Source organism: Thermochaetoides thermophila (genome assembly GCF_000221225.1).
Source record: "Thermochaetoides thermophila DSM 1495 unplaced genomic scaffold scf7180000011814, whole genome shotgun sequence".
NCBI classification, from domain to species: Eukaryota; Fungi; Ascomycota; class Sordariomycetes; order Sordariales; family Chaetomiaceae; genus Thermochaetoides; species Thermochaetoides thermophila.
The window spans coordinates 2,093,972-2,121,263 of record NW_006383030.1 but is presented as its reverse complement, the minus strand read 5'-3'; the positions used below and the strand labels follow the sequence as shown (position 1 = coordinate 2,121,263).

General features: G+C 54.4%; 8 protein-coding genes across 8 annotated transcripts; 5 read left to right on the top strand and 3 right to left on the bottom strand.

The window, feature by feature from the left end:
• Positions 1 to 435: 435 nt before the first annotated feature.
• CTHT_0016030 (mitochondrial phenylalanyl-tRNA synthetase-like protein) lies at positions 436 to 4,353 on the top strand (the record flags this gene model as incomplete). The annotated part of the gene is made up of 11 exons (XM_006692043.1): positions 436 to 458; positions 539 to 552; positions 642 to 760; positions 822 to 1,106; positions 1,163 to 1,167; positions 1,231 to 1,444; positions 1,498 to 1,744; positions 1,795 to 2,206; positions 2,519 to 2,631; positions 2,751 to 2,936; positions 3,026 to 4,353. The coding sequence occupies 11 exons, from the start codon at positions 436 to 438 to the stop codon at positions 4,351 to 4,353; spliced, it is 2,946 nt and encodes a 981-aa protein (XP_006692106.1).
• Positions 4,354 to 6,364: 2,011 nt separating this feature from the next.
• On the top strand, positions 6,365 to 7,234 carry CTHT_0016020 (putative calcineurin-binding protein; the record flags this gene model as incomplete). Its single annotated transcript, XM_006692042.1, has 1 exon — positions 6,365 to 7,234. One exon carries the CDS (start codon positions 6,365 to 6,367, stop codon positions 7,232 to 7,234), a length of 870 nt encoding a protein of 289 aa, XP_006692105.1.
• A 2,817-nt stretch (positions 7,235 to 10,051) lies between these two features.
• On the top strand, positions 10,052 to 10,894 carry CTHT_0016010 (uncharacterized protein; the record flags this gene model as incomplete). Its single annotated transcript, XM_006692041.1, has 1 exon — positions 10,052 to 10,894. One exon carries the CDS (start codon positions 10,052 to 10,054, stop codon positions 10,892 to 10,894), a length of 843 nt encoding a protein of 280 aa, XP_006692104.1.
• Positions 10,895 to 13,063: 2,169 nt separating this feature from the next.
• On the top strand, positions 13,064 to 17,287 carry CTHT_0016000 (WD40 repeat-containing protein; the record flags this gene model as incomplete). The annotated part of the gene is made up of 1 exon (XM_006692040.1): positions 13,064 to 17,287. The coding sequence occupies one exon, from the start codon at positions 13,064 to 13,066 to the stop codon at positions 17,285 to 17,287; it is 4,224 nt and encodes a 1,407-aa protein (XP_006692103.1).
• Positions 17,288 to 18,318: 1,031 nt separating this feature from the next.
• On the bottom strand, positions 18,319 to 19,558 carry CTHT_0015990 (uncharacterized protein; the record flags this gene model as incomplete). Its single annotated transcript, XM_006692039.1, has 2 exons — positions 18,319 to 18,716; positions 18,793 to 19,558. 2 exons carry the CDS (start codon positions 19,556 to 19,558, stop codon positions 18,319 to 18,321), a joined length of 1,164 nt encoding a protein of 387 aa, XP_006692102.1.
• A 1,565-nt stretch (positions 19,559 to 21,123) lies between these two features.
• CTHT_0015980 (1,3-beta-glucanosyltransferase-like protein) lies at positions 21,124 to 22,690 on the top strand (the record flags this gene model as incomplete). The annotated part of the gene is made up of 3 exons (XM_006692038.1): positions 21,124 to 21,129; positions 21,191 to 22,469; positions 22,527 to 22,690. 3 exons carry the CDS (start codon positions 21,124 to 21,126, stop codon positions 22,688 to 22,690), a joined length of 1,449 nt encoding a protein of 482 aa, XP_006692101.1.
• Positions 22,691 to 23,224: 534 nt separating this feature from the next.
• On the bottom strand, positions 23,225 to 25,232 carry CTHT_0015970 (ATP citrate lyase-like protein; the record flags this gene model as incomplete). Its single annotated transcript, XM_006692037.1, has 4 exons — positions 23,225 to 24,078; positions 24,130 to 24,304; positions 24,722 to 24,739; positions 24,810 to 25,232. 4 exons carry the CDS (start codon positions 25,230 to 25,232, stop codon positions 23,225 to 23,227), a joined length of 1,470 nt encoding a protein of 489 aa, XP_006692100.1.
• Positions 25,233 to 26,238: 1,006 nt separating this feature from the next.
• Positions 26,239 to 26,882, bottom strand: CTHT_0015960 (uncharacterized protein; the record flags this gene model as incomplete). Its single annotated transcript, XM_006692036.1, has 2 exons — positions 26,239 to 26,752; positions 26,824 to 26,882. 2 exons carry the CDS (start codon positions 26,880 to 26,882, stop codon positions 26,239 to 26,241), a joined length of 573 nt encoding a protein of 190 aa, XP_006692099.1.
• Positions 26,883 to 27,292: the final 410 nt, after the last annotated feature.

Sequence of the window (27,292 nt, the reverse complement as noted above, 5' to 3'; positions counted from 1 at the left end):
CGCGATAAGCGTCGCTTTAGACTTCAATTTTTGGGGCCGATCGGCCATTGTTTCGGCATGCCAAGCATCTCCAATAACCCATATGGTCCGTGCACCTCGGCTGGGGAACGAAAGGGTGGCCCGCTATGATACGTCACAGTCCCGGCTATCGCGGGGCCGTAGGGCCGTTATCATGACGATAAGCTGCGATAAGAACGTATCGGGGCGATATCGGGCGGGACACTGAATCAAAAAGTTTTGTGACCACCCAGGCATTGACCAGGGATGGATCGAGTCATCCTGAGTCAAACGGTTGGTTAGTGGGAAAAGCCGGGAGCTTTTCTTCTCAACACTCCTCCTCTCCTGCTTCTTCTCTCCATTCCCCACTTGTTTTTCGAGAGCTTCTAGATTTTCTAGATCTTGACCATATTCTTCTCAACCTTCACATCAATCACCATGTCCAAGGGTCGCGTTTGTCTGTAAGTGCCCCGCACCGTCTGCTTTGAGACGTGACCTTAGTGCGACGGGACTCGACGCTGACCACCACGCTCCTCTCTAGCGCCTACTCTGGAGGTATGACATGTGCTATGTCCCACAGCCGCGCGCCATGCCATTGTCCTCTATGCCAGCGTCCATGAAGCACCATGGCCATTGAGCATTAGCATTGCCGGTGGCATGGATCTGGATCTCGATTGCTTTCGACCTGCCCGATTTGAACAAGACTGACACCCAGATTCCAGGCCTCGACACCTCCACCATCCTGAAATGGCTCATCCTCGAGGTAACTGCCGCTACCCCCTTGACTAAGCCATTGGACAGCCTTACTCTAACAGCTTGACTAGGGCTACACTGTTGTGTGCTTCCTCGCCAACGTCGGCCAGCAGGAGGACTGGGCTGAGGTTGAGAAGAAGGCTCTCGCCCTCGGCGCTGAGCGTATGGTCATTGAGGACCTCCAGCGAGAGTTCGTCGAGGAGATTGTCTTCCGTGCCATCCAGTGCAATGCCATCTATGAGGACCGCTACCTGCTTGGTACCTCTCTGGCCCGCCCCATCATCGCCCGCGCTCAAGTCCGCGTTGCCCAGCAGTACAACTGCGAATATGTCAGCCACGGCTGCACTGGCAAGGGTGTAAGTCTCCTCCCTGGGATCAATAGATTTTAACATGATGCTGACGGTTTCTGCAGAATGAGTACGTTATCCCACCTTGAGGATGTCACAAATGTTACAATCGCTCCCGCTGACAACCTCCCAGCCAGGTCCGCTTCGAGCTGGCCTTCAAGGCCTGCAACCCCAAGCTCAAGGTTATCGCCCCTTGGCGTATGCCTGAGTTCATTCAGCGCTTCCAGGGTCGTGCCGACCTTCTGAAGTTCGCTGCAGAGAACAACATCCCCGTCTCAGCCACCCCAAAGGCCCCGTGGTCAATGGACGACAACCTCGTTCACTGCTCGTACGAGGCTGGTGTTCTTGTATGTTTACCCCAAGAGTTCCGCCCTGAGGCCTGCTTCTGACCCCCGTATAGGAGGACCCTGACTACACTCCTCCCAAGGAGCTCTGGACCCGCACTGTTGACCCCCAAGATGCTCCCGACAAGCCGTACAACTTCACCATCCACTTCGAGAAGGGCATCCCCGTCAAGCTTGTCACTCCTGAGGGTGAGGTGACCGACTCAGTGGAGCTCTTCAAAACCCTCAACAAGATCGGCCACGACAACGGCGTTGGCCGTATCGATATCGTCGAGAACCGCTTCATCGGTCTCAAGAGCAGAGGTAAGAAAATGTTGTCTAATCTGGTTCAAAAAGTATGCTAACAGGTACAGGCTGCTACGACACTCCTGGCTTGACCATCGCTCGTCTGGCCCATATCGACCTTGAGGGTCTCGTCATGGACTCCCGCGTTCGTAAGCTCCGCGACCAATTTGTCACCATTGAGTGGTCGCACTGCCTCTACAACGGCATGTACTTTTCTCCTGAACGCGAGTTCCTGGAGAACTCCATCATCTTCTCTCAACAAAACGTGACCGGTGAGGTCCGCATGTCTGTTTACAAGGGCAACGCCTACGTCCTGGGCCGCAAGAGCAACACCAGCATCCTCTACTCTCAGGAGGATGCCTCCATGGACTCGCTCGAGACCTTCCAGCCGATGGACACCACTGGCTTCATCGCCATCCAGGGCATTCGCCTGGAGAAGTACGGTCTGCAGAAGATCAAGGATGGCCAGCCTCTGAGCAAGTAAGCTTGTCGTTGGCGCATCCCGTGGCTGTTGAAATCGATGCATTTCTTGGCCGTCTATATTTTCTCGGAAATATCATCGCTCACCATTTGGCAGCGTCGTTCTCCAGAAAACCTTGCCCATCACGGTGCCGCAGAAGAGGCCTCTCGAGGAGTAGATGCGGGGTGGGAGGATCGAGATCTTGCCAAGATATGCTCTGAATTGTGTACTTCCTTAATTTACCAGATGGAATGCACAGAATAGCTTCAAAAATGGTAGATAAAATACAAAAAGTAATCTCTTGTTTCCTCTTTTCACTGATTGGTGATCAGTGATATTGGTGTTGAAAAGTTCAAGATCGCCAAAGCCCCAGCAGAGCTGCGAGAACCTTTGGGGCTGAGCTTCAAGCAATTGACCAATCATGTCGAGCCTTCGGCAGGCCCCTGTCCGTCCGATGCCCTCTTGGCACTGGGACCCACTTGAAGTTTTCGACCCTCCCTTGTCCCGCGATCGATTCGTCTGTTTTTGAGGTGAGATCTCTGGTACCCACCAAACCTCCCTCAGGCCATCTTGAGCCGCATTCTGAGACCAGCATGGTCGGACCGCGGGTTGTCATGGCCGCCCTCCGGCCCGGTGCTGGGGCCTGCTCGAACATATCGTGGCCATTGCGGCAGGGCAGCAGCAGGCTGCGCATAATCACGCCAGTCCTTCGCTTGAGGGTATTTTCGTACTCCAGATACTACTCACCAGGTTAGCAATGCGGCATAGCACACATGTATTCAAACCAGCCCGTCGCTGATATTCGAATGTCTGTGACAAAGATGCCTCTTCCTCGGTAGCTGAGTCCCGCGTGTCGCCAACGCCCAACGCGCAGAAAACTGTCACCATCAACGGCAGGTCATACCCTACGGACTCGTGGTACAACGTCTCCTCCACCGTACTCTCCCTGACCTCGCGCAAGCTGCACCTCCAAAAGGACCACCCCGTGTCCATCACCCGAAAGATCATCGAGTCTGTCTTTCCTGGCCCGACCTACAAATACTACAACGAGTTTGATCCGGTTGTTTCGACCCACGAGAACTTCGACTCCCTCGGCTTCCCCCCCGACCACCCGGGCCGTGCCCGCACCGACACCTACTACATCAACCAGTCCACGCTCTTGCGTACACACACCAGCGCACACGAGGCGCAACTCTTCCGAGAAAACGATACCGGTGGCTACCTCATCAGTGCCGACGTCTATCGCCGTGATGAGGTTGATCGCTCGCACTACCCCGTCTTTCACCAGATGGAGGGCGCCCGTGTCTGGGACCGCCGGCTCGTGCCCAATGGGGACTTGGTCGCGGCTGTATATGAGGATCTGGAACGCCTGCCGAAGCATAATATGACGGTTGAAGACCCCAACCCGCCCTTCCATCCCGAGAGGAATCCCCTCCAAGAGGGGCATCATACTCCTGAGGAGGCAGCCGCTATTGCGGCGCATCTGAAGCGCTCGCTGGAGTTGATGGTTAATGAGATCTTTACCCGAGCGAAGGCTGCTAATGTCGCTGCTGCGGGTGGTTCTCCGCAACAGGATGAACCCCTACGCGTGCGCTGGGTTGAGGCCTACTTCCCCTTCACATCACCCAGCTGGGAGCTGGAGGTACACTACAACGGCGACTGGCTGGAGATTCTCGGCTGCGGCGTGAGCCAGCAGCACGTCCTCAACAATGCCGGGGTCCCGCACAAGTCCGGCTGGGCCTTCGGCATCGGACTCGAGCGTGTAGCCATGCTCCTGTTCAAGATCCCCGACATCCGGCTGTTCTGGTCGCAAGACGAGCGGTTCTTGTCACAATTCCGGGGCGTCGAGGATGACTTAAGCAAGATCAGGCCCTTCGTACCGTTCAGCAAGCACCCCGCTTGTTATAAGGACGTATCGTTCTGGCTGCCGAAGGATGAGTTCCATGAGAATGATCTGATGGAGATCGTGCGTGACGCAGTGGGCGATGTGGTCGAGGATGTGAAGAAAGTAGATGAGTTCGTGCATCCTAAGACGGGGAGGAAGAGCATGTGCTATAGGATTAACTATCGCAGTTTGGAGCGGACGTTGACAAATACTGAGACGAATGAGATGCATGATCGGGTGGTTAAGGGGTTGGTGGCTAAGTTGGGGGTTGAAATCAGGTAGTCGGAATGGGCGGAATTGGAAAGTCTGAGCTTCCAGGAGAAGAGATAGGCCTGTTGTCGGACTATCTCCGAGTGTACTATACATGACAATTGTCCTTTTAATTTGTGATACTTGACCTTCTACTTCTAGAGCTGCATATATCTCGCTTCTGGAGATCACTGGAGCTGCTACAAGTGTTGGACGCTTTCACCTTAGAACTTGAGATGTAGCGTCCAACTGAGGAATAAGGCAAACCGGATAACATAACCCCATTCTCATAGATGAAGGGAATGAGATAGGGTTCATTCTTCTCACATGCATCAAAGCTGGATGCGATACTCCTCGTTAGAGCCAACGACGCTGCGCCTCCTTGGCGCATGGAGGTTATCTTAGTTAGGTCTGCCTTGGGCTACTACTTCAAGCTCCAGGCGCCGGAAGGATGTACGTCCATCTAGCCGACAGACTAGGGTAGCACCACTGAATGTCTTGTGCCGACTTACATATCCATACAGGGCAGGACTGCCTAATCCATACAGAGCATCCAGCGCGCTAAGACCCAGTTCATTATTTCCTTGTGATGAAACTTTTTCTTCCTTACCTCCGTTACCTAAGGTGTAAAGTGGAGTGTAAATGACACTGCCGTCGGTTCCCAACAAAGCAGGCGTTGGTGACTTCATCCCATTATCATTTCCTGGCTTTTGTTGGTGGTACGCTCCTTTGGCCTTTGCTGTTGCATATGACACGGTGGCGTGAGCAGGCTGAGCTGCTTGGCCTTCGAAGACATGACTCCAATGCTGAAAATCTACACGAGTTACACCGAGAGAGGAGGTGCGAATGCCCTGCTAAGCTGAAGATAGTTGGCAGTGTTTCGTTGCCCCCGTAGTTCGTATCGAAGTGTTGAAAACAATGCCTTGCTAACGAAGTATCGGTAGGCCCTAGAGAGGCCGCGAGGCTCTGCTCGTTGTTAAGCGTCCATCGGTTTCGATGGCGCGCTAAAGGAACAAGGCGCGACACCCCTAACAGAGAAGGTAGTCAAACTCTGAGACAGTTTCAAAGTCCGGGCGGTTGACCCGTTCGAGCGTCCAGTGGTGAGAGGCAAGAGGGGGCGAGGCTGAGGTGGTGGAAAGTGAGGCTGTGCAAGCCGTCGCAGAATGGTGGCTTTGCAGCCAATCATGGGTTCCCGGTGGCCCAACGGGGAAAGAGCCGTTTCAACATGGGGTCAAGCTCGTGGCAAGAGCTGCTGTTTCTCGCTTTTGTGCTTGGTTACTTCACTGGAATCGTCTGGAATGATTGGTATCCAACTTCAGTGGCGATAGTAGAGGCTGGATCAAAACGTGCGACATATTGTGCGATTTTGACTCGACAGGACGGAGTTCGCGATGAAAAATTGGAGAGAGGCTTGGCTGGCCGCAGGCAACTCGCGTAGCCCGCTGCCAGGCCCCAGCTGAAGCTGGCGGAACGTACCATCGTAAATTACCGATGCCACAGCATAAGGGGGGGTCATGGGTGCCATTCAGTGGACTTTGGGGCCCCGTATCAGAGGCTGAGTTGCCCTTCTGGAGCTATGTCGTGGCAGAATATGCCTGTGCGCCTAGTTCTAAGTGGGTTTCGCTAACTGTTCTAACGGACCTGTGTGATTGGGCTATGAAAAGTAACCATTTCACGGCAGGCAGTGCTTGTCTTGTGTGAGATTCAGATGCGGCAGATGCGCCTACGGCTGTATGTGTAAGATTGTAAACTACTGTATGGTCAACCATAAATTTCCCTGCCACCCACTCACATCTCGTCTCTGGCCAGTAACGACCTTCCACATCAGTCCGCAACCAACCGTCTGCATTTCCCCAGCCAACTCTTCAACAGCTTCTTAATCTGGATCTTTTCTCGAACATTCAAACGACCTTCCTTTTAACTACCGACCTTAAAAGACTCTGCGATTTTTTAGCAAAACCGGAGCTGTCTTCTTCAGCGACGATAGCAACCTCGATTCTACATCCCAACAGCCCAAATATCATCACCAGATACATTCATCACCATGGCGCAGACAGACAGGCAACTGCCCCTGCGCGCCTTCGAGCAGCAACGGCAAGATCAACAGCAGCAAACACAACCGACTTCCTCTGAGCAGCAGCAGCAGAATGGTCGCCCGCGCAAGTCAACCCTCACGCTCGACCTGAGCAACCTCCCAGTCACGAAGCCGACCCCTCCCTCTAATACCCTTATATTTACGAACCTCATGAACCCCGAGATCTTCCAGCCTGACAATTTGCAAAAATTCCGCGACGAGCTCTGCCAAGATACCACCGTCAAGATCAACACCTTCTCGCCGCTGAAATCCTTCGCCCGCATCATCGTCTCCTTCCAAGACGAAGACGCCGCGATCCGCGTGCGCGCCAAGTGGGACGGCACCGCGATCCTGGGCGACCGCTGCCGCATCTACTTCGGACAGCCCACACCCGTGGGCGCCCCGACGCGCGCCGACACACACCTGGCGCTGCCCGACGCCGGTAAGCTCTTCTTTATCTCGCCGCCGCCTAGCCCGCCGCACGGCTGGGAGCAGCGCTGCGAGGAGCCGCCCAACAAAATGGTGCATGCCGATGATCTGGCCGAGGCGCTCGCCAAACTGAAGCAGTACCAAGAGCACGGCGGCAACGCATCGCCGATTACGCCATTGTCGGTGCCCGGCGATGGAGAGAGGAAGACTAGGAGTCGCAGCTCAACGTTAATTTTCCAGCCTGAGGCTATGGGGGCTAACCCGGATCTGCCGTGTGTTACGGTCGATGATATGACGGATGACCTAGAGGAGCGTGGTGCCGCAGGATTCCCGCCTGCACCGCGCCCGCCTGTGCCGATTAAGCTGCTGCATACGGCCAGGCCGCCGGTTGAGTTGATGCATGATGCTTGAAGGGTCATGCACGAGCTATGGCTTATTTGTTTACCTGTTCATGAGTTTCCTTCCTTCACATGTTATCATTCTCATGGGAGCAATAAAACTGTATGGGGTTCGGGGTAACTGGGCGACAGAGCGGTCGGCGTTTGCGGTGCCAAAGAGTTTGTGGGACAAGGCTGTTTGTGGTCATTATCACATCGTTTTTCATCATCATGGGAAGTAGCATGTCTGTTTGGGTTTCCAACCGTAGCGGTTGAGCGGACATCTGTTAGTCTGCCTATCTTATTGACATTCTGTCGTACTAATTATCCAAAAAATGAAAATGATTTTATCAAATCCGTTTGTCTTTTGCTCCCGTCCGTAACTATTTTGCACTGTCTCAGATCCCAAAAGTCTAAGCCACAACGCCCTTTACACAGCAGCACGGAATATTGCCGCCAAGCGAAGCAGGATCCGTTTCACCATCCCTTCGGGTCGTCCAACCAACCCTTTGGCTCTATGTTGCTTATACTGCTGTCTTAAACATCTGATATTTCGTGGCGGAGCATGCTTGGTTGACGGTTTTCTGGTGCCTGAGCGGATCGTTGCAGTATCTCCGGAGCTTTTCTTCCCGATCTTCAATAGGACTGACTGATGTGTGGATGATTGCTGAGCTTGGCCGGGTATTGGTAACTGTCAAGGAAATGTCGCGGGACGTGGCACTACGCAGCTGCCATGGTATTAAAGGAAGTGGTAAATGAAGGACTCGAAGAATAAACTGGGAAATAGACGAAAATCCAATTGAAGATGAACTTATTGCCATATGATTGCTCCGACAAACTCCGGTAGCCGAGCTGGCCGTCTCTCCCAATTGAACAGGGTAAGACTAAAAACATCTTCTTCAGTTTCACTCCCAGCTGATCCCCGAAAGGTCCTCTGTGGTTGGAGACAATACCATGAGCTTTGGCGACGTTCAAACTGATTCCCAGACTGGCTCATCAGTGGCTATCCTGACATCGCTAAGAGCCTAATTCCGTTTACATCAGTCCTGCAGCGGTGACCGCTGAATGATGAGAACGTTCAAATCACCCAGCCCTTGACCAGCTCTCTCAATGTAACATAGACTAGGGATAAGTCCGCTAATGTTTCAAACCCCTTGCGGACAGCCAAGCTAGGTAGCAGTAGTCCGCTACTGTCTCAAGCATAGACAATCTATACTAATTGGGGGAAAAGTTGGCTACGGAAAGTGTAGTTTGCGTATCAGATGATTCAACTTCGCCCATTAGATTAGACATGAGGATGTTATCCGGCCTTTATGTTTGAATGTGGCTCAGCAGAACTGGTCGAGGAGAGCAAACCTGTTAGATGCAGCAGGGAAGGAGTTCGACACACCCTTCAGTGAGTATGACTTCAAAGTCACAAGTAATGTTCACTGGTTGACAGATATACAGCCAATTCCCGACAGCATGGATGGAGTTTCAACGTTCATAGTCATTCCAAAAAGGCGACACCTAGTGAGATAGCTCATCTGATTTACAATCATGTAATGAAGGTTAGTCAATAGAAATTGGGAGTTTTCGGTGAACAAGAAACAGGCGCTCGTAGTTGTAACAAGCAAGGACTGGTCCTGTGATCAAGGGGGACTGTTTCTCAGAGAACTGAAGAACGATGCATCTCATAAATCACCTTGGTTCAGAATTAGCTGACTGGGTTGCAGCGAAATAGCTGCAGTCTTATTGAGATTGAAGTAAAAGTTACCGAGTGATAATCCTGGCGCACCAGTCAGATCAGTCCCTTCCCCTCTCGCTATTTCCCTCCCACAACCCGCACGTTCCAAACTAGATATATATTACTTCTAGCACTGCCCTTTCCAACAACCAGCTCTACTGCTTGGCCAAATGATCAAGTGGTATAGGTAGTTAACCGCCTCCTTCGAGAAAGGTGAAATCCCAACAGGCCCGGGGTTCAACCCGAGGAGTGGGCGGCGCCCATCCCCCATCCCTCAATAGACACAGGGGGTTGTGGAGGGACAGGTTGTTTCTGCTTTTTCCTTCATGGCTCTTTTCTCTTCTCTTTTCTTTTTATATCGTTGTTCAATTCCGCAGACGGTCAGCTATCGAGATGTGCGCTGGTTGGTGAGAGTTTTGTGACTGTTGGGAGTTGTAACTGGTATTTCAATTTCATCCCATGTTTTGCTGGGACGGAAGCAGGGAGCTAAGTGCACCAATACTGTGCACAGGCCACGTACCACTGGGCAGCACTGAAGAGCGTTCAGTAGCTCACTATATAGTGTATTTAATCATGTTTAAACAGGTCGACTTGTGGAGCCAAAAGTGATGGTGAGTCCCGGCTTTTCCGACATACCATGTCTCTGCTGCCGACATAGGTCTCATCTTCGCAGTCAACACGGGAAGCTAAGTAGAAACGGGCTATTATATAAACTATGAAAAGTAGACCTTGTACAATTAACATTCCTTGTGACTCATCTATCATCTGCTTGCTTCAGTTTGATATCACATTTAAAGTTTGGTCCCTTGTTCCTACCATCCATCATTTACTTATTTCTTGAAGTAGCACAGCCCCACTTGTTCTGTGGGCCAATGACGGGTCGGCCTCCGTCGAACGGTTCCTGGCCGTTTCGGTAGTTTGCCCCACAGATCTCCACCCAAAACAGCGTGGCGCGCCGGAACTCTGGGGATGCAGTTTGGCCCAGGGAAATTTTCACATCGAAGCGTTTGCAGAGCTTCTCAACGCCCGACCCAAATTTGTGCTTCTAATATCCCTTTTTAAAGCGCCTTGTCTAGCGACATTCCTACTCTCTCTCTACAAGGGAACGCTCTTTGAGATCACATCATGGATTGCACCTGCCGTACAGCCGCCCTGCGCATTTTTGTGCGAAGTATCGCCCAGATCCATGCCCCTCCCCGGCCGCCACCAGCAGCAACGCGCCTTATCTTCTCACAAGTCTTCGCCGCACAAAACCAGCCAATCATCCCCGAAGCAAGATTTGCGCTTTCCCCTCGATTCCTTCACACATCATGTGCTCGGTATAATGAAGCCGAAAGCGGCGAGCCCGCAAAGGCGACAGCGTCAGAAATAACTAGCTCGTCCGAGTCAAAGGCAGAGTCAACGCCCAAGGCTGAAGAGAGGCCTACCGCTACGTTGGACGAGAGAAACGAGGAGAGCAAGCCCAAAAAAAAGAAGAAGACGGCAAAGAACGCAAAAGAGTTGAAACCAAAGGAGGAAGACGATAAACCCAAAAAGCAGAAAGAGCCTTGGATGATCCAGAAAGAGGCTCTCAAGAAAAAATTCCCCGAGGGGTGGAATCCGCGCAAGCGTCTCTCCCCCGACGCCATTGTCGGCATTCGCATGCTGCACAAGGCGTTCCCCGACGAGTACACGACGCCCGTGCTCGCACAGAAGTTTGAGGTTTCGCCCGAGGCCATCCGGCGCATCCTGCGCAGCAAGTGGGAGCCAACGGAGGAGGAAGAGTTGGAGCGGCAGGAGCGCTGGTTCCGGCGCGGCATTCGGGTCTGGCAGCGCTGGGCCGAGCTCGGCAAGAAGCCGCCGCGTAGATGGCGTGAGCAGGGAGTCGTGCGCGATCCGTACTGGAATGTACCGCGCGGGCCAACACATAAGGATAAAGTGGCTAGGGCCGAGGCGCAGAGACAGTTGTCGAAGAATATGTTGGGTTAAAAGGGTGTTGAGTTTGGGTGAGTGAGATAAGAGGGATAAGGCGAATGTAAAGGGGTTTTGGCAGAAGCAGAACAGAGCTGCTAGACGGGAAGAAAAGGTGACTGGTCGACTGGATGCATGTTTGGCAACATATGGGAGACTTGTACGATATGGATCATGCCTAAATGTTTTCTGTTTGGGATTTTTTTTCCGTTCACTTACCTATTGTACGGATTGCATGGGGATGGCGTTTGGCATTGCATATGGGATAGGCGCTCTGTCAAAAAAAATCAGCAGCCTATGTGAATAGATACATGATACTCTTTGAATTGGCATGACAATGTTTGGAGGTGGGGAAGCAAGACTGAATATCCATGATACTGTTCTCTTACGGTATGACATCATCATCTACATAATGTCTTCCGGAAATTTGCATTATGTTCATCGATGTCCGTTGGAAAGTCCATTGATATCATCGCCAACAAGGCCAGCCCAGCTGCGGTGGCCGATCCAGCTGTCACAGCAGCGCAGTTGCCATTCAATCTCACTGGCTGCAGGCCGGGCCGCGCTAATGCAACGTCGCGGCTCAGCGGTCAAGCTCACTGGCATCGTGGGGTGAGTTCCGCATGCGTGGCACGCCATCAACCATCGCCAAGAGGTTTCCTTGGAATCCTAGATGAGCGACACGTCTCGAGATCACAATTAAGTTGCGGTACTGAGGTGCAGAGTCCCCGATCTTCGCGGATCTTTGATCGAGTCCTCCGAACCCGGATGTGTTGCTGCGCGGATGCCCAACGACTTTGCGGCAGGGAAAAAACATGGAGAGAGTACTGTGCTGCATGGAATGGGGAATGGATCGGTGACTTTTCGCTTGTCACTTGTCGCTCGACCGCGGCTGCCCGCTGGAAATCAGGCGCGCAGTCTGATTGGTCAGCTGGGGAAGAAAAAGCAGCGGTGGGCCGACAGAAAAGGCAAGGCTGGGTGCTCGATGGAGCAGGAGGACGAGCCACAGTTCCCCTCGATCCCCAGCTGAGCCAGCCAGGCGGCAGAGCTTACCACGCCAAGACTGTGGTGAGTGGAACCTAAAATGTGCCCCCACCCCTGCCACAACAAAAAGACCCGACCCGGCAAAGCGGCCAGGCACAAGGCCAGCCAGGTTTTCAAGGGCAGGACCAACTCTGTGGTGAGTTGTGCGGTGGATGTGGGCTTTCATTCACTGCACCAACACCCATTCACTCACTCATCGACTTTGACAATCCATTCTTAGAACCGCACTTTTTGTACTTTACTTCTTTTCATTTCATTTGTGCTCATTACTTAGTTATCACGACTGCGTCCGGGTGTCTGGTGTGACGTGCAGCAGGTATCGCGATTATCCCGCCCGACAGCCCCAATACCATAATCAAAAACGACAATACGGGCATCCGACTCTCGTCAGAGCCATTGCCGCCATCAGTCCCTGAAACCAGACAGTCCGATACCCCTCCAGACAGTCCAAACCGACAAAGGTGCCGAGACAGATCCAGGCCGACTTGTCTTGCTGCACCACGTCCTTGATGTCGCTGTAAGTGCCCTGCTTTACCGGCTATTGTCGTGCCTGCTTCCATCCGTCCATCCAGCCTTGCCGCTGCCTGTGCTGGCCTGGACCGCTCCTCATACCTGTTCTGCACCAGCCCGTACCTTCTGACCAACACGCCGTGCTGTAGCCTTTGAAAACAACAAATCAAGCACTCCGGCACATTTGCCTTACATCCACATCCTCTCCGTGTTCTGCCATCATTCGTTCAGCAGAGACACAAGCACACAGACACGCCACAGATACACATACAGGACCACAGAGGCACTTTTCAGAGCGCATACCGCATACCGCATACCGCATACCGCATACCATACCACATAGCGCGCACACACGTTACCGCACGCACATTTCCCCTCTTCCCGAACCATATACCATCTCATCGCTGCTAAATCCAGGATCATCCCTTAGAACTTACCCCCTTCGACTCCAAGACAACACACCAGACAGATTCTTTCTTTCCTGATTTCTCACTACCTTTCCCTCTACGTTGTTGTTGTTGTGCTCGAGTGGTCCAGCCGATGTCTCGACGTCCTGGCTAACTTACACCGCCGCCTGCTTCACATCCTCGCCAGTCAATATTATACCTTTTCGGTCCATGGCGAAAGAGCGCGATGGCATCCACTCCCTTGAACCGGACTAAGCCCACAACATCCAACTCTCCTTATTCATCCCGCTCCGCGCGGGGCCATCGCTCCAGGTCCCTGCCCGAATCGTGCTGCCTGACCCTCCAGCGCGTCATAGGGTCTACCTGTTGCTCACCAACCGGCTTTGACACCGTCAACTCGTCCTTCGCCTACATAGCTGGCGGCGCCGTCGTGGTTGTCGATGTCTCGGAGAACAGCTACTCCCAACGCTTCTTCCGTGCCAGACCCAATGCCGTTCCTTTACTCTCTTCCTCCCAGGCCTCCAATCCTTCGTCCACACAGTCCTCGACGCCAAAATCGAGCGATAGCAGAGGGCGCGTTGCGCCCTCGCCGAGGGATGGCACAACCTACCAGACTACTGATTGGTCAGAGTCGTCTCCTACCTCCAAAACATGGACAAGCCGTGAGCGCATCAAGGCTGCCACATGCTTGGCCCTCAGCCGCGATGGCCGTTTTCTAGCTGTTGGCGAGACGGGCTATGCCCCGCGCGTACTTATTTTTAGCCTACAAGAAGCTTCTTCTGATATACCATTAGTGTCCATTAGCGAACACACCTTTGGCGTTCGTGCCGTCTCCTGGTCACCCGACGGCAAGTACCTCGCTTCTCTTGGGTCAGCCAATGATGGATTCTTGTACCTGTGGAAGGTCGATTCACGTACGGGCGCCATGAAGCTGTTTCAACAAAACCGCTGCACCTCGTTCGTGAAGCACATGGTGTGGATGGGACCCAGTTTAATTACTCTGGGCGTGCGCCATGTCAAGCTTTGGCGCGTTGACGACACTGCTGAGAACTCCCTTTCGAAACAGAAACTCCAAGGGGACTCGACGGCGGGCTCTTCCTCTGCCCCAGCTTCGTTTTCCTCGGCAAGTGCTGCTTCAGCTTCAGCCGCTACATCTTCGGTTTCTAGTGCTTCGTCTACTGTTGTTGGCACTGCAGCTGCAGCTGCAGCTGCAGCATCTTCCAGCATGACCGCTGCCCCGCCGTCTCAGCCACCGCAGAAGCAGCCCCTACAAGGCAGGAATATCTTACTTGGGTCCATGCTGGAGGCCACCTTCTGCTGTGCCCTGCCCATCTCGGACGAGAAGGCCATCATCTGCTCAGAGACAGGCGCCGTGTGTCTGCTGGAGGATACCGGGAAGCAGCCAAAGTTTGCTAAATTGCTGGACCTGAGCTTCCCCATCAGCTGTCTTTCCATGAGAGGGGAGAACGTGTATATTGGTGGAAAGGATGGCCAGCTTGCTTGCATTAGCCTGGAGAGCATCCTGGCTGGTACCCCTGAACCGACCATCCGCACATCGCAGATGGTGCCCGGCTTCATGGCCATGGGTTTCCTGGCCGATCACTTGGTGACGATTGACAGCAAACGGTCCATTGATATATGGAGCCCGGATGCCATGCTGGCCTCTTCCCAGGATGATAGCAGCACGACTCGCATCCCTATTCCGGGCCTCGGTGACCCTGTCGTCGGGATTCAGAGGTTAGCTGCTTCCAATTCGCTAGGGGCCAGTTTCTTCACCTGGTCCAGCGCTGGTCGCGTAACCGTCTGGGACATGGGCGGTCTGGTGAAGGCGACCCTCGATATTCCCATTGAGCAGGTCGAACAGCCCGTCCCCAATGGCACCGGCGGCAGCGATCCAGACGCTGCGAACCAGCTCGTCGTTGCGAAGGCAACCAACGACGGCACCCTGTTCATCACGGGAGACAAGCTGGGCGTGCTGAGGATCGTGGACGTAGCCGCTGGCGAGTGCTTGCTGGAGACCAAGGCACACTCGTCCGACTTCCAGGACATCTCCGTCTTGGAGGGAGAGTCGCGCTTCCTGCTGGCCTCGTGCGGTAAGGACCGGACCGTCCAGCTGTTTCATCGTTCCTCGTCACCGCTAGGCGAGTTCGAGCATTTCCAGACGCTCGAGTTCAGCGCCAAAGTCGTGCAGGTCCTTATCCCGTCTGAAGACAAGGTCTTGACCTGCTCGCTCGACCGGACGCTGCAGATCTACGATCTGGTGTCCAAGGAAGGCGAGCCCGACGTTATCGCAGCCATCCCCTTCAAGACGATTTCCCTGCGGGCGTCGCCATCGTCCATGACGACTTCGCCGGACAACAAGAGCATCTTTGTCTCGCTTCTGGATCGTACCGTGTGTCAGTTTGATGCGGCCAACGGGCGGCTGTTAAGTTCGTTCAAATGCAGCGATGAGGCCGGGCACGACTCAGTCGTTCTGGAGTCGCTCACCTACGGGCTGATCGGCAGCTACGACGTACCGTTTTTGTTGGGCATTTCAAACACGGACAAGTCGATTAGAATATACGAGGCCCTGTCGGGGGCCTTCCTCGACCGCGAGTGGGGGCACACGGAAGCAATCAACGGGGTTGTTCTGATCGACACGGATGAAACGGGACGGAAGGTGGTTAGTGTGGGTGAAGATGGGACGATCATGGTTTGGGGCCTGGAGATTCAAGAACCAACTGCCACAACGTCGTCTCGTCAACGAGATCCCTCCCCGGAGAAAACGCCTGGGTTGACGTCCGCGCGGCCGCCGCTTCGTCGGGTATTGTCGAAGGCTGAGCTGGCCGAGTTCCAGCGCTCGTCGGCAAACGCATCGGGGGCGAGCACTGGCCGTCGTTCGCCCCCTCGTGGTGCCGCGAATACCCCGAACACTCCGACTGCGAGCACCACAAACTCCCGTCGTGTATCTCGTTTTCACGTCCCCCTGTCTTCTGTTCGTACCCCGAACTCCAGTGAAAAGCAAGCTAGCCCGTCTGCGACACCCGTGCCGACGACAACGAACAACATGACGGCTCAGGGACCTGCCCCACAACCAGCCGCTGCCACGGCCGAAGACACACCCTCTCGGGCCACGCGAGCGCCATCCTCGGGACGGGTCAGCCCGTCTGCTGATGCGCCGACGCCCCCGTCTGAAAGCCCCAAGGCGGTTACGTCGGCGTCAGCTACAGGGTCGTTGCGGAGCGTGTACCGGAGCAGGCCGTCGCTGAATGTTTTAAATGCGATTACAGCGCATACCTCGAGCACTTCTGCACCTATTAATGGCAATTCCAATGCGTCGATCAACACGGCTCCATCACGTAAGAATTCGTCCTCGTCGGCATCTACCACGACCGCTACAGCACCAAACAGCACAACCAACGGTGCGACAACCACCACCACGACGAAGTCTACAACCCGGACTCGTGCAACCAAGACGACCGGCACCAACGGCAAAACTACCAGCAGCAGTCTCAGCAAGATCCCGGCCGTTAAGTATACCTATGGCTCTCTCAGCATGGCCACTGAGCAGACATGCCGTCAATTACGTGCGTTTCGTAAGAAGTTATCTGCAGACAAGAGCGGCGACGTTGATGCAGACCTGCTGGCGCAGTTGGATTCAGAGCTGAGACTCACGGCTGCGGCGCTGGGGGAGAGGGCTATCCGTACGAGGGTTAGACATGGTCACGGGCACCGGCATCATCATCACGGGCACTCGCATTCCCATGGATATCATGGACATCGCGGGGAGAATGGTAATGGACTTGGGGATGGTGTTCAGTCTGATGAGACCTGCGATCGCCACGGCCATGAACATGCTAAGGCTCCTGTCAGCGAGGCCATGCTTGAGTCACTGCTTGACCAGTACAGTGAGAGATTGGTCAGTCTGCTAGAATCAAAGTTGGTTCGTCGGTTGGGAATGTGGTCGGATAATGAGCAGTCGTCTTCTTCTGAAGACTCCGAGAAAGAGAAGAGAAAACGGAAAGAGAAGGGGAAGAAAGCTCATCATCAACAACATCATCATCATCAGGGAAAGAGGAGAAGGGGGTTATCTAGGAAGGTCTTGGCTGCCCCAGAGGACTCTATGCTCGAGACCGAGACTGATAACCGACAATACGGGGACGATTCTTCCTCTTCTTCATCCGGATCTGGATCGGCTACCGCATCTGCCTCATCAAACCCGGGTTCTGCAGACGCAGGTGACTACATGTCAGCGTGTGCGTCGGGGTGTGTGTCGAGCTCGTCGTCAGTGGGTGATGATGAGGGGGATGAGACGGAGGTTGGGGAGAGGATTGACGGGGAGTTTGATGAGGGGATGAGTACCGTGGGATGGACAGAAACGGAGCAAGAACCTGGGACGGAGACCGAGGGAGAGATGGAGAGGAGTCAGCTGAGGGTTGAGGAGGGATTCAAGACCGAGGCTCCAGCATAGACGAAGCCGGAATCTGCCTAGGGTTCGGGGAGAGAGATGGGGGCGGAGAGGAAGGAGGCTTGATTTCGCATCGGGCCTACCTAAGATCTTCCCAGATCGGGAGGTAACAGAACCGATCGAGGTACTGACTGAGCGACCGACTGGCGTTGGTTTTACGCTTGTGTGGGCGGGATAGAACGGATGGACGGACAAGCGGGACGGGTCACGGAGCGATTTTTTTTTTCTCTCTCTCTTTGAAGCATTCTTATGGCTGGGTTGATTTGCATGGGCTCTCTGGGTATTAATATCGCAATTATGGGGCGGGACGGGATGGGCTTGATACCCCTGCCGGGTTGGCGTCTTTATCCTCATATATCGTACTGACACGCATGAAGTGCTGTCATCGAGATTGAGGACGGGTGCCGGCTTGGCGATTTGCGGCTTAATCTGGCTTACTGGCTTCGGCGTACTTTGACTGCTGACCTGCTGTTTAATGCTTTGTTTTGTTTTGTTTTCTGTGTGGTCAGGAGAAGAGGGTATGTGTATACTTAGCAGAGCACAGGATACATTTCCTTCCTGGTCGAGGCTCGGCGCTGGTGGGAGTTAAGGCTTTCGTTTCGATTTTCTCTTCACTTTTCTATCAAGCATCTATCTCTTAACGCTCTTTGCTTTCTCTTTGTTTTGGTATCCATTCTATCACGCAGTCGTTGTCTCTATCTTCCATTGCTTCTGCTTAGACATTCAGCTCAAGCGAAAACAGGACAGGACAGGAGACGTGCCCCTTGGAATGGGGCTTCGAGATTCTGGTAGGGGCGAGATGAGGTTTTTTTTTAATTACTTGAGGCTGGGTGTGGTTTGGTTATTTTTACCATGCTTGTTGTGTATATATGTTTGTGTGTGTTAATAGTACTACCTGCCTCAAAAAGTATGATGGAAAGAGCTGAGCGCTATATGGTCGCTGTAACTGATATTGCTTGAAGTAATAATGTAACTGCGAAGTGAAAGTTGTGCCCGTCGCATCCAAGAGACCTTGACCGCTCAGGTATAACCCCCTAACCGTCTCTCTTCTCTCCCTCCTCTTCCCTTTTCTTCCGCTCTTCTCTCTCTAGTCTCTCCCTCGCCTCCCTCTCCTTCCTCATCCTCAACTCCGCCGCAGCAGCAACCAATGCTCTCATCCTCTCCGGACTGACATCCTGCCTCCCTCCCGTCCCACTACTACCACTTTCCCCTCCTCCCAACACATACGTCCCCCCATACCATCCCCCATGATCCTGCACCATCCCTTCTTCCTCAGTTTCGTCCTCGCCGTCCCTAGCAGGAGCAAACTCCTCGCCCCCTTCCCCATCTCCCACAACTCTTCCTTTTCCTCTCCCCCAATTAATCCCCCTTCTCAACCTCCCTCTCAATCTCCTTGCAAAACCTCCAGAAGTTTGCATCGTGCTCTCCAAACCTATTATGCGCCAGCTCATGACACAACGTTTTTCTGATAGACCGATAATTCCGCCACCCGTCATACGCGTCAGTACGTAATCTGAGCTCAATCACCTCGCCTTGGTTGCGGTTTAGGCCTAGGATGCGCGTCACGCTGTCACCGGAGCGGGAGACGGACGTGTAAGTGAGGGGGTCCATTTCGGTCAGGAGCTGTACGCGTAGGCGGAAGTGGGACATTGCGTGGCGGATGCCGGGATCATTTTTTAGCTTTTCGAGAATAGACAAAGAAGTGTGGCTGTTAGGGAGGTGGGAGAGGGGCCGGAGGGTCTGGAAGGTGTATTCTTCGGATAGGGATGGGCCTGAGGGAGAGGAGAGGGTGGCGATTCGGGGGCCGGAGGAGCGAGATAGAGGGCGGGCTGCGTTGCGGAGTTGGTGGGCCCTAGCTAAAATCCGGCGGGCTTGTTGAGTTGTGGAGGAGTGTTGTTGTTTTTGGAGTGTCTCCAGGTCCGATGTCTGAGGGGCGAGGAAGCGGAGTGTTGCCCCATGGAGAACACTCAAGGAGAGGGGGCCATCTGCTGAGGGGGTATAGACTGCCTTGGGCTTGACGCCGCCTGACCCTTGTGGTTGGGGCTTCTTTTCGGGAAGGGCTTTGGCCTTGGACCAGTCGTAGGAGGGGAACTCCAGAGAGAGAGCCTGAATGAGATGGGCAAAGGTGTCGGAGGGAGAGAAGTTCCAGGTTTGGGTGTGCTGGGCGGGAGGGAATTTGATGACAATTTCGATGGAGGTGTCATCGAGGATTTCTTGAGCGTGTTGGCGGATGGGATTGTTGTCAACCTCGGCTTCAGAGCTCAGGTCTCCCATCTTTGGTTGCTTGCTTTGGGTTTGATGGACTTAATGTTGAGGCTGAATGTGTATCGTGAAGGTTGCTTGTGAGTTTGTTTGACCAAAAAAAGATATTTGGCTGAACTTTTTTTTTTTTTTTGGTTGTCTTAGAAGCTGAATAGACTCAAGACTCAAAAATCAAATAGTGATGGAACTAAGAGATACAGTGTAGTGTCAGCAACAACCCTGAAGCTATAGACTATGGGTAAAATCTACACTACGCTGAGGCGAATGTTCGACGAGCATCCAGAAGCTCATTTGTCAGGCTAGGTGCTTTGTCATCAACTGCCCCTCATCCCGTGACCTAATTGAATAGTTCATCCAAACACATCCATTGTTCAGTCACACAACAGCAGACCCTCCATTATGATTTGGAGCGTTAAACACAGTAATAACACCCAAATCACACCCTGGTTGGGGCTATCAGTTGAAACAAACTCCATGGTGAAACGAAATGAGCGTTTGCACTCTGCTGTGAGCCAGGGTCTGCGTTGCTGGCCAATCGGTTAGCAAAAAAGCGGCAACTCCTTCTCAAAATGCGATGGTCCTTTTGGATATCAAAGAACACTGGGGGTGATTTTTCCTGCAAGCAGCATATCAAGTCTACTGATCTCTCTGTCTTGATGTCTATCACTGTTCACAACATATGCGGTCAGACTTGCAAGCCAACAATATGAAACCTGAGTTCCTTGATAAGACGATAACACAGACATTGTCCACTGGTTCCATGTTGCACTGGCTGCAATCAGGGAAAGAAACCTGTTTGCCCGTCATATCTTGCTGTGCTGCTTCATGCACTCGCACATTAGCTTGGACCCAAATGAAATCCTGTCATTCACTGAGATTTCACGGTGAGGCCGCGCAGCAGCAGCGGGAGCGTTGCGCCCAGAAGATGCCCAGAAAATGCTCAGAGGCGTCCCCAATTTCCCCTGAGCCACCCGGCCAATTATGTCAATCATGCCAATCATCGTGGCTCGCAGATTGCCATCTTCGTTGGCGTTCGTTGCTCGCCGCCGCTGTCTCGGCTGCTTGGCGACTTCCCCTTCTGAGGCAAGCGCCAGGAATGAGCCAAGCAGCGCTCGCTGGCAGCCACTGCCGGCTAGGCCGCACTGGGGAACTGGCCCCTGTACATCCCCTGAGCTTGGCACCCGTCTCGTGTCACAGCGGCATAGAGTTGCACCCCTGGCACAGTGAGTGGGCTCAACGCTCAAAATGAAGCGTGAGCACCCGTGCTGTCTCACATTGACCCTTCTGCTTCTTGTTCATCCCATCTTCAACCCTCACCCTCCCTCCGTCCAACCTCGCCGCCTTGTCCCCAGGGCCTGTCACTCGTTGGTGCTTTGAAGGAAGGTTTTCTGCCTAGGGCAATTAACCTTCTATCTTCTTGTCGCTCTTTTGAACCGTGGTCTTTTTGCTCCCACAACTCCGACATTTTCTTTACCACACATCACGAACCGACCGCCATCTCTCATTCCAACCACCAACGGCCAAATCACAACTTGCAACCAATTTACGCATAATCGCCTGGACCGACTGAGCTCACCATGCTTGTGCGTAGCGATCCTGACCAAAACCATGGCTTTATCTGAGTGATGACTGACTTTCTCCCAGCTGCAAACTGCACTTGTTGCGCTTGGCGCAACCCTCGTTGCGGCCGTGCCGCCGCTCGAGGTCAAGGGCCAGTACTTCGTAAACCCCAAGACCGGCAACCGCTTCCAGATTGTCGGCGTTGCCTATCAGCCGGGCGGCTCTGCCGGCTACAACAAGGAATCCGGCATCGATCCCTTGAGCGACGAGGAGGTATGCCTTCGCGACGCCGCCATCCTTCAGGTCCTGGGTGTCAATACCATCCGTGTGTACAACGTCAACCCGGACCTGAACCACGATAAGTGCGCCAGCATCTTCAACGCTGCCGGCATCTACATGATCCTGGATGTCAACTCCCCGCTGGTCGGCGAGGCCCTGACGAGCTACAACCCGTGGGAGTCGTACTATGACACGTACCTCAACCGGACCTTCGCCGTTGTCGAGGCCTTCAAGAACTACCCCAACACCCTGGCCTTCTTTGCCGGCAACGAGGTCATTGACCGCCCGGAGACCACCGCCACTGTACCCCCCTACATGCGCGCTGTCACCCGCGACATCAAAAACTACGTCAAGCGCCACTGCGACCGCAAGATCCCCGTCGGATATTCCGCCGCCGACGTCCGCAGCTCGCTGTTTGACACTTTCCGCTACTTCACCTGCTCCCTGGAGGATGAAGACGACGACATTTCCCAGGCCGACATCTTCGCCCTCAACAGCTACAGCTGGTGTGGCGAAAGCACCTTCGAAGAGGCTACTTACGACGATCTGGTCGCCGGATTTAAGGACTCTCCCGTCCCCGTTTTCTTCTCCGAGTATGGCTGCAACGAGGTGCTCCCCCGCATCTTCCAGGAAGTCACCACTATTTACTCCGACAAGATGGACACCGTCTTCTCCGGTGGCGTGGTCTACGAGTACACGCAGGAAGCCAACAACTACGGCCTGGTCGACCTCTCGTCCTCTGACAAGTCCGCCAAGCTGCTCAACGACTACGTCGTCCTGCGCTCGCAGTACGCCAAGCTCGACTGGGAGGCCATCCAGAGTAAGAAGCCGCCGTCGAGCGACGCCCCCAAGGCCCCAACCTGCGACTCCAAGCTTATCACCACCAAGGGCTTCAACAGCAACTTCACTCTGCCCGTCGAGCCGCCGAATGTTGAGGACATCATCAAGAAGGGTGTCAAGCCGACTCCAAAGGGCAAGATCGTCGATATTGACAACTGGGAGGTCAAGCTGAAGGTGTATGCCCCAGATGGCACGGAGATCAAGGGGCTCAAGGTGAAGAAGCTTAAGGATGATGAGATCAACAGTATGTGCTCCCTTCCCCTCTTGCCCACAAGAAACCCCGACTAACGTCATAACCCAGGGGCTGGCGTCAACGATATCACCATCTCCGCCAACAGCACCACCTCCGCTGGCACTAGCAGCGACGACGAGGATGCCGAGGAGGACGCTGCCGTGCGCCCGGCCGCTGCCCTCTTCACTGCTGTCGCTATGGGCGCCATGGCCGTGCTGACTACCCTTTTCTAAACCAAGCTAGAACTGGTATGATCAAGTAGCCCCGCCATTCCTATTTCTGCACTGGTCCTCTTGATCGGTAGTGAAAAGTAAAAGGCCTCTGTGTCGCATAAACTAGTCGGGTACATGGATCATTTACGTGGTTGCTCATCACACTTGTGTGTATATAATTCTCTTTAATTGTTACAGTGGCCGGTCGTTATGCTCCTGGTCATGCATGCATGCCGGACGGAGCTGGTCCTGTTTTATCTGGTTCGTTGTGGCAGTCTTGTCATTAGGTATCATCACGGCATTGCCGGAAATCAAGTACTTGCCCTTGAGTTCGCTGCCTGCTACCCTCGAGTGCCCATGCCTTTTGTCACCAAGAATCTCAGTCACCAGAATCACCAAGGAGGGAAATGTGCCAGTCAAAGTTCTTATCATTAAACCGTCATTTCACATAACTGATTTATTATACTCTATAGGGGTCTTCCCCGTAAAGCGCCGTAAAAGAATCTATGCCGCAGAGAAGGCAAACCACCGCAAATCTGAACCCTCAAAATCAAATCACCCCTCAAACTCCTTGATCGTGTTCTCTTCCCACTTCCCGGGGATCAGCGCCAGCGGGACGATACCGCTGACGTGCATCTCAGGGCCGAAGATCTTAGCATTGAGGCCAAGCTCTTGTGTGGCAGCCTTCATGTTCTTCAGACCCTCCTGGTAGTTGGGACCGGCACGGCGGACCCAGATCTGCACGTTGTGCTCATTAAGCGCCTTCGCGTACTCCCGGAGAGCCTTGATAACACCCTTGAAGGTGCTGGCGACGTTGGTGAAGTTCGCAATGCCACCACCGATGAACAGGACCTTGCCCTTAGGGTGCATGGGCGCCCGGAGCATGAGGTCGAGCACGGTGCGAGCATAATGGTATGTCTGGGACTCAGTAGGAGCACCAGAGTACTCACCATAGTTGGCGAGCTCATCGGCGAAACCAGCCGAGGCGATGGCGTCGGCATAGACGACCGAAGCACCACCACCGGCGACCAGGGTCCAGATGCGGCCATTCGGGTTCAGGACAGTAAGCTTGAGCGAAGCACCGGTCTTGGCGTCGAGCTCAGCGATGTAGGCCTCCTCCTTGGACAGCTCACGCCCGAAAGGAGCAGGGAACTCCATCGGCGGGCCGGCGTCGATGTTGACAGTGCTGTTCTGCGGCTCGTCATCGACAACGATGCCCAGGTTCTGCGGAGCGCGGGCAATCGCCCACTTCTGACCGCACTCAAAGTCGGCAGTCTGGTCAAGCTTGGCAGCCAGATCGAGGAAGTGAACAGAGGCCGAGGTGCAGTCCTCGTTGGGGATCACAACCAAGGGGTTGATCTCCAGGTATGTGAACTGGCAGTCAACATAGACGGCATAGAGACGAGTGACTGCATATGTCAGCGATTGATACCAACAATGAGAACAGCGGAGACACTTACTGAAGTCGACCAGGACATTGTGCAGGCCCTTAGGCACGTTCTTCAAGAGAGTAGCAGCAATCTCCTCGTTGGAGGGGTACTCCGAGAGGTCGACGGGAATAAGCAGCTTCTCAGCCTTAGCATCGACATCACCGACGTCGACACCACCCTCGTGTGTGAAGAGAATCCAGTCGCCCTATGATGTCATCGCCGGTCAGTAAAGAGCCGCGTCTAACATGTTGTGCGTGTTGCATGTTGCGGGTGGGGGCCGATCAGGCCCACTGGATATGGCTTAGCCTCCGTTCGTCCGTAGACGGGCCGGTACCCCTATCGAGACGGAACCGCCGGCCCCGTCCGATAAAGGACCGCTGCGGCGGCGCACAGAACCCCGGACTATAAAAACGCAAAAATGCCCAACTTTTGCAGACACCGACATCCTGCACCGCCAACACCGCCTCTTGTCGACACCGCGTGGTTTGCGCCTACACGCCACGTCCGCCAGCTCACAGCATGCACATGCACTCGCAAGTGGAGAGACGGTGCGACTTTCACCCCATGGCAACACGCCAAATCGAAATGCCAAGAACACGCTTTCTGGACAGTCGACACTTACATCGCGGACGGAGTTGATCTATTGGATCGTTAGCTCGGGCCTCGCCACGCACGGAGCCAAATCAGCCAAATCAGGCACCAAGACTTACGTTGATGTAGTACTCAGTCTCAGGAGGATGGGGAACAAAGGGCTCGACCAGGAACGACCGCAGAATGCCGACTGTGTGCTCGACCTGCTGAGGCTTGCCGGCGCGCTCAGCAACCCACGCCCTCGCCTCGGCCCAAGTCTTGTTGAGGGCTAGCAGACCGCTCTTACCGCGGCGCTTGATGAGCTGATCGGGCTTCGCGACGAACCTGGCGCCGGGCTCAAGAAGCCAGGGGTATGTCTTCTCGGCCTTGTCGAGGACGGCGTTGATGTCAGCGCCCTCAGGGAAGCGCAGAGACGCAAGCTTCGGCGGAGGGTTGTGCTCGGCCGGCGGCGGCAGCGGACTCGGCTTGATCACTGGAGCCCTGGTGAGGTGATAGTTGAGGATAGCCTTGCCGTCGGCCTCGTAGATGCTCTTCGCCGACATGGTGAGTGGTCTTTTTCTTGGTTTTCAGGCTTTTGCTGTTATTTCACTGTTGGCGCGCGTCAGTATTGCTCCTCCAGCTCTGTTTTTTTCTTTTACCAAGTTCAGAATTTGCGAGATGCGATCAACCGCGTTGCTAGTTGCTTCGCGATCTGGCCGCAATCTTCAAGCAGATGGTGACCCTCTGCTCAGAACGCGCCGCTCTCACCTCAAACAAGGGGCAGGGCAACTCACCGATGAGAAGTGTCTCAGACGACAAGTGAGCGTAAGGCAGAGTGTGTGAGAAAAGTCGAGAGAAGATAGGCAATTGTGGGAGCAGGAGTGAAGATGGAGGAGAGCAGACGGAGGGAAGAATGAGGAATGAATGGAGAAGGTCGAGCGACCAGACGAGCAGCTTGCTTGGGGAAAAAAAGATGAGGGCCGATTCGAAAAGAAGCAGCCAGACCTCTCACACTTCTTCTGATTCTGGCCGGACACAGCAACACACGCAGGGGACCGCGGCTTCCTTTGGGGTTGGGGACGGCCAGGCAAAAAAAGCCAGGTACCCGCAGGATGCACCAAAACCATTGGGCCAGCCATTGGGGGGGTTGTTGAACTAGGCGGGGCAATCTCTTGGGGCGGTCAGTACCCGAGGTATCGGTACCTGCCCAGCCGCTAAGTTGCCCCGCACAGCCCGCAGCGCCCACCACAGACGATCGCATTCTCCACCAGAATGGGCACCCATTTCAGAACGGCCAGGGCAGCGGGGACTGCCACTGGAGCTCAGCTGCTGCTGTTGTGGGCGGCTGTCTTGCGTCTACTGGCTGCTGGCAATGGAGGGGCAGCACCTAACACGAGCCCACATCAGATTCCGATCTCCCATTCCTCAGCTCTTGCCATGCCAAAGTTGGCCATGACTACGGGATCTTACTAGTGTATCATCCTCATGTTCTATCAATATTAGCATTTCTTACCCAAAGCTGTCGCAAGTGTGACTTCCGTCTCCCACCTTGGGCCTATGACTCTTCCCCTAGCGTGACAAGCGGACGGAGGTGGGGGTCGTCCGGCTAGCCAGGAGCCCGCTGGGTGAAGCGCGCCGGGAGTGTTCATCCGCCAGTGACAGCGCCAGCTTTAGCTCTCGCCGTAGCGCAGCTGCGGGCTGTGCAGCCTGCGCCAGATGGATCTGACATGACATGGATGGAGCCGACACATTCGACTCAACACGACACGGTGTTTCTAGCTCTGCGTTCTGGAAACTGCCATAGTATTTCTGATACTCGTGGGAGTCGGTGTCGGTGTCATCAATCATGTCATGCAGCCCTGGAACCCCTACGCGAAACCTGGCGCTGGCCACGAATGCAAGTGTGTACGTGGATTGCGTCCAGGGACTCCGCGGCACCCGATAGACAGGGCCGGAGTGGAGATAGTCCAGGGTGATTCGAGTGCCCCGCGGCGCCTGAAGAGTTTCGTGGCACGCTTCTCCTCCATTGTTGCCGTCCTGACTCTGGTTATGCTGGCGCCAGGACGAAGGGAAGACATCGCCGCTGCCATATTGTCAGAAGCTGCTTCTCTACGCTCTACCAGCTGCTCCTGACTCTCTCGCCTGGCTGCTGACCCCTCCACGGCGTAGATTGCGAGCACAGAGTTTGGCAGGTCGGAGGGGGATCGGACCATGCGCGTGGCGCTCGAGGTCCGAGGTACCGGTACATGCAAGCCCAAGTGCGATCGGGACCCGCTTCCTGTCAGCGCCATGCCATTTCTGGCTTAGCTATGGCCACAAGGGTGCAGGTCCGGCCTGGTGCCCGGACAAGGGACGACCAGGGTCCAGAAAAAAGTTGGGGAATTGCCAACAAACGACAGGTGGTTGACCAGCCCGTATCCAATCAGCCGCCGCAACAATTCTTGGGGATTCCAGCAAAGGCGCATCCTGCCGTTCTTGCAAGGAGCCCATCACTAAAATTCAAGAGCTGCGGAGCACTGCACCTCGACCAGTCTGGCGTCTGGCGTATCTGGCGCTTTCCGGCCGACGAAAGAAACGGCAAGGGACTTCTTCTGGGACTCACTGACAGGGACACAGGCACCGA